The 5,000-nt window shown below is 47.1% G+C and overlaps 1 protein-coding gene across 1 annotated transcript in view; it reads left to right on the top strand.

Annotated features, from left to right (window-relative positions):
* erbb2 (erb-b2 receptor tyrosine kinase 2) overlaps window positions 1-5,000 on the top strand; it is a 32,089-nt gene that overhangs the window by 21,950 nt on the left and 5,139 nt on the right. Inside the window, exons 18-26 of the mRNA XM_062525588.1 lie at window positions 719-841; window positions 1,276-1,374; window positions 1,954-2,139; window positions 2,335-2,490; window positions 2,931-3,006; window positions 3,362-3,508; window positions 3,728-3,825; window positions 4,071-4,259; window positions 4,396-4,750. Coding sequence (XP_062381572.1) covers window positions 719-841; window positions 1,276-1,374; window positions 1,954-2,139; window positions 2,335-2,490; window positions 2,931-3,006; window positions 3,362-3,508; window positions 3,728-3,825; window positions 4,071-4,259; window positions 4,396-4,750 — 1,429 coding nt within the window. The remainder of the gene's footprint in view (window positions 1-718; window positions 842-1,275; window positions 1,375-1,953; window positions 2,140-2,334; window positions 2,491-2,930; window positions 3,007-3,361; window positions 3,509-3,727; window positions 3,826-4,070; window positions 4,260-4,395; window positions 4,751-5,000) is intronic.

Consider the following 5,000-nt stretch of genomic DNA (forward strand, 5'->3'; position numbering starts at 1 on the left):
TGTATATGGTTGGAAAGGCATGATGGGAGTTGTAGTGCTTTTACTGTTGGAGTTTGTTTGTATTATGGTATTGACATTTTAACCCCCAAAATTTGTAGCCTTGATTCACCAGACTCACTGTCTCGTTTCACTTTGTGAAGAGAGTCTGGGTATCTGCTATTGCGGAATGTTTCGTAATGGGCGTAGACTTTGTCTTACCTTTGAAATCATTGGCCCAGCCTAACCAATCACGCTGATAAGGGATTAATCACTGATGGGCCCACCGTCTGGGAAAGGTAAACTCATTGAGCCAGACTAGTATGAATGAGCAGAGGCGGGCGGGACCAGGCCACACAATTATACCCCTCAATTAAAGATGTGACGCCTATGACTGACTCATCCTTGAAATATCCTGGAATCAACCTGGAGCAGTGATCCCCAACATGAGCAAATAATAGTTTGTTTCTGACATGTGCGGACACCTCTAGTGCATTCAAATTCCTTGAACAGAGGCGAACGTTTTAGGCAAACAGTTTCTTTATCCAGACGTATTTGTGTGAACCTTATAATTGTAACCCTACGTCCATGTATGTTCGCACAGAACTGCCTCAGGCTGTTTTGCGAGTATTTGCAGACATTCACGGCTAACTTGAAGCAAATGAAAAACAATTGTACTCATTCACACACATTTGCCTGTGTCTGCTCATTTGAACACACCTCTGCTGTTCTGCGTTGTCAGCTGGTGGAGCCCCTGACCCCGAGCGGAGCCACGCCCAACCAGGCCCAGATGCGCATCCTCAAGGAGACCGAGCTCAAGAAGCTCCGCGTCCTCGGATCTGGAGCCTTCGGCACTGTCTACAAGGTCAGAGGTCACGGTTGTTAGCAATAGACTCACTCACTTCATATACAGTATGTGTCCCTCACACACAGGTACACAGATGTACAAACACACACACACACACACACACACACACACACACACACACACACACACACACACACACACACACACACACACACACATGCACAGACACACACATAGATCCACACACCTACAGTATGAGTTTGGAGTGGGAAGGTTTGAAGGTCGGAAATAAGTGTGCTAGTGTTGGCACTGTAAGGTTAGAGGTTGTTTCCCATGACCCCTTACAAAGAGTATTTTATTGAATGGAAATATCTGTTATATAGTATTACATTTGAAAAGTAGCTACAAATCACTGTATCCTAATCATAAAAGACAGCTCTATAGATATGTAGTTAACTGTGTGTGTGTGTGTGTGCGTATTCTTTCTGTAGGGTATCTGGGCCCCAGATGGAGAAAGTGTGAAGATCCCAGTGGCCATAAAGGTTTTACGTGAGAACACCTCACCCAAGGCCAACAAAGAGATCCTGGATGTGAGTCTACCTGTCTGTCTGTCTATCTGTCTGCCTGCCAGTCTGTGTCTGTCTGTCTGCCTGGCAGTTCATCTACCTGTCTGTCTATCTGTCTGTCAGTTCATCTACCCATCTATCTGTCTGTCTGTCAGTCTCTGATGCCAGTGTTTGGTATGCAACAGTGGGCTATGCACTTCTGCTATTTTGGCTTAAAAGGACAGTAATCCAGTCTTGCTTTCGCTGAAGGAGGCATCTATAATGTTCTTTTTTGAATGATCTGGGAATTTACTTGATACATAGCAGTGTGACTGTGATGATGATTATGTTATAGACTGTGATGTAACTATCTGTATGTTTTGTATACGTGTGATGTGATGTTTTTGCTCTTAGGCAGGGGCAGGCAATTTATGTCATATATTAATATGTATATAATATATACTGTATATGGTGGCATGCTTACCTCCTGTTTTTGCAATGGAGTAAGTACTGATGTGTGAAATGGAATCAACATTTGGGGTGAAAACCCCGTTCTATCCATGATGTGTTCTTGCTCTATTGTGGCTCTTTTGACTCTGCTGACCCGTGCCCCCACCCCTGCAGGAGGCGTATGTGATGGCGGGCGTTGCCAGCCCGTACGTGTGCCGTCTGCTGGGCATCTGCCTGACGTCCACCGTGCAGCTGGTCACTCAGCTCATGCCCTACGGCTGCCTGCTCGACTACGTGCGCGAGAACAGCGAGTGCATCGGCTCGCAGTCACTCCTGACCTGGTGTGTGCAGATCGCCAAGGTGAGTGTGACGACACATGGCCATCACAATAGATCAGATATCAAACAAGGAAGCGAGTGATAACTGAGCAAATCATCATTGCTTGTTATGTGACCAAACCTGTGTGTGTGTGTGTGTGTGTGTGTGTGTGTGTCTGTGTGTGTGTGTGTGTGTGTGTGTGTGTGCGTGTGCGTGCATGTGTGTGTCCGTCCACAGGGCATGAGTTACCTGGAGAATGAGAGACTCGTGCATCGTGACCTGGCAGCCCGGAACGTTCTAGTGAAGAACCCCTCCATCGTAAAGATCACGGATTTTGGACTGGCCAGATTGCTGGACATTGATGAGACAGAGTACCATGCAGATGGAGGAAAGGTAACAGCGCAAGGCCGTCTCAGTATGCTCAGCTGTGGCTGTGAGGGGAAGATAATCAAATTGACATTGCCTTTTAATTATAGAAGATGTACAATTTTTTTTACTGAATACTAAAAGTTACTGTATTTTTGCGATTTTTTTGGATAATTGCATGAATGTGTTCCAGCCAAGTTAAAGATTATTGAAGTTAAGCTATATGTTAAAGGTGACTCAACATAAGCGTCACCCTGTATCACCCTGCCTTAACAGTAAAAGTTATACATTAATTGTGATTCAAAGTTAAAGAATTTTAGATTTAAGTTTCAGGTAAATATACAGATGTGATCACCTTCTGTCTCTCTCTTTCTCTTTCTCTTTTTCTTTCTGTCTCTCTGTCTATGTGTGTGTGTGTGTGTGTGTGTGTGTGTGTGTGTGTGTGTGTGTGTGCGTGTGTGTGTTAGGTGCCCATTAAGTGGATGGCCTTGGAGTCTATCCTCCACCGGAAGTTTACTCATCAGAGTGACGTCTGGAGCTACGGTCAGTGTTTGCTCAATCAGATCATATATCAAACGCTGTGCTTAGTGTGTGTGTTCTTAGTGTGTGTGTGTGTGTGTGTGTGTGTGTATGTGTGTGTGTGTGTGTGTGTGTGTGTGTGTGTGTTTCAGATGAGTAAATTCTTCTATTCTTGGTTTACTTAGCAGACACTCAAGTTCAAGAGACTGAACCATGAATATCACCCATTCCCCATTTTGCAATGCAGCTCACTTCTTTCTGTCACAGCAGGACACTGAAAGTGTGTGTGTGTGTGTGTGTGTGTGTGTGTGTGTGTGTGTGTGTGTGTGTGTGTGTGTGTGTGTGTGTGTGTCTTTATATTTGTGTGGGTGTTTTCCAGGTGTGACCGTGTGGGAGCTGATGACCTTCGGAGCCAAGCCCTACGACCTCATCCCAGCGCGGGACATCCCTGAGCTGCTGGAGGGGGGGGACCGGCTCCCCCAGCCCCCCATCTGCACCAAGGAGCTCTACATGATCATGGTCAACTGTGAGTCAGGCCCATTCATATCAGTTTCACCTAATGCCTCAATACCTATGCACTGAGTGGACTTGGCAGGGAAAATCCCACTCCACTTAGCATCATGGCGTTATTAGCCTCTGCATCATCCCTTAATTCCGTATATCGAGACACCTCGGTGACCGTTATCCGTGGTTGTATTCGTAACTTTACTCATTTGGACCTCTTTGTGTTTGTGTGGTCAACTAGGCTGGAAGATTGACCCGGATAGCCGGCCCAGATTTAAGGAGTTGGTGGCTGAATTCAGCGCAATGGCCAGAGAACCTGCCCGCTACGTTGTCATTCAGGTTGGTTTGGGTTTGGGTTTGGGTTTGGGTCTGCGCCTGCACCTGCGCCTGTGCCTACTTTATGTGCACACACTGTATATTTGTATATTGTGTACTCTTGATGTTTGTATTTGAGGTGTTCAATGAGAAAAAATAATGCATGCAAATGTGTTCTTTTCTCTCAGTTGCCTTCCTATTATGACATCTGACCTCTCTGTGCGTGTGTGTGTGTGTGTGTGTGTGTGTGTGTGTGTGTGTGCGTACAGAATGACGAGCAAATGAACCTGGCGAGCCCAGTGGACAGTCAGTTCTTCCGCACGTTGATGGAGGAGGAGGGCGGGAACGTGCGCGAGCTGCTTGATGCTGAGGAGTACCTGGTTCCACATCAGCCCAGTTTCTTCCGACAGCAGGGCGACGGCACAGCCAACGGCCCCAGCAGACACCACTCCCATCGGGTCAGAACACAACACAACACACTGCTCTTGTGTTGTGTCTTAATACTATACAATGAATACAGTATAACTGCAGGACACACTAGTGTTCTTGCAAAAAAAAATAAAATAACGTTTAGTTGTTGTTTGGTCCAATCAGAGCACAGATCAGCAGCTGTCGGAAGCGGACGGCATGGTGTCAGGTGGGCGGAGCATGCACTCGTCCAATAGCACACTGGCGCGGAGCCAGTACCCGACACTGCCGGTGGGCACCAGTTGGGCGGGGGGGGCGTATCCCGCGCTCGTCCGCAGCATCTCGCATCGCTCTCAAGGGGCGCAATCGGACTCCGTGTTCCTGGACGGAGAGGCCGACGGACCCCCCGCCAGCCCGTCGAGGTACTGCAAGGACCCCACCTTCCCCAATGGCTTCCCCGAGGGGGACGTAGAGACGGAAGGGTCGGTGAAGAGCCCATTCTCAAACACCCTGCCCCGCAGCAGGACAAACAAGCAGCCAGGTGAGTGTGAAGTGCTGTTAGTAGTTTATAAGTGAGTGGGTGTCAACACTGTCATGTTACTAGTTTATAAGTGAGTGGGTGTCAACACTGTCATGTTACTAGTTTATAAGTGAGTGGGTGTCAACACTGTCATGTTACTAGTTTACAGTATAAGTGAGTGGGTGTCAACACTGTCATGTTACTAGTTTACAGTATAAGTGAGTGGGTGTCAACACTGTTATGTTACTAGTTTATAAGTAAGTGGGTATCA

This window comes from Sardina pilchardus, chromosome 22 (assembly GCF_963854185.1).
Source record: "Sardina pilchardus chromosome 22, fSarPil1.1, whole genome shotgun sequence".
NCBI classification, from domain to species: Eukaryota; Metazoa; Chordata; class Actinopteri; order Clupeiformes; family Clupeidae; genus Sardina; species Sardina pilchardus.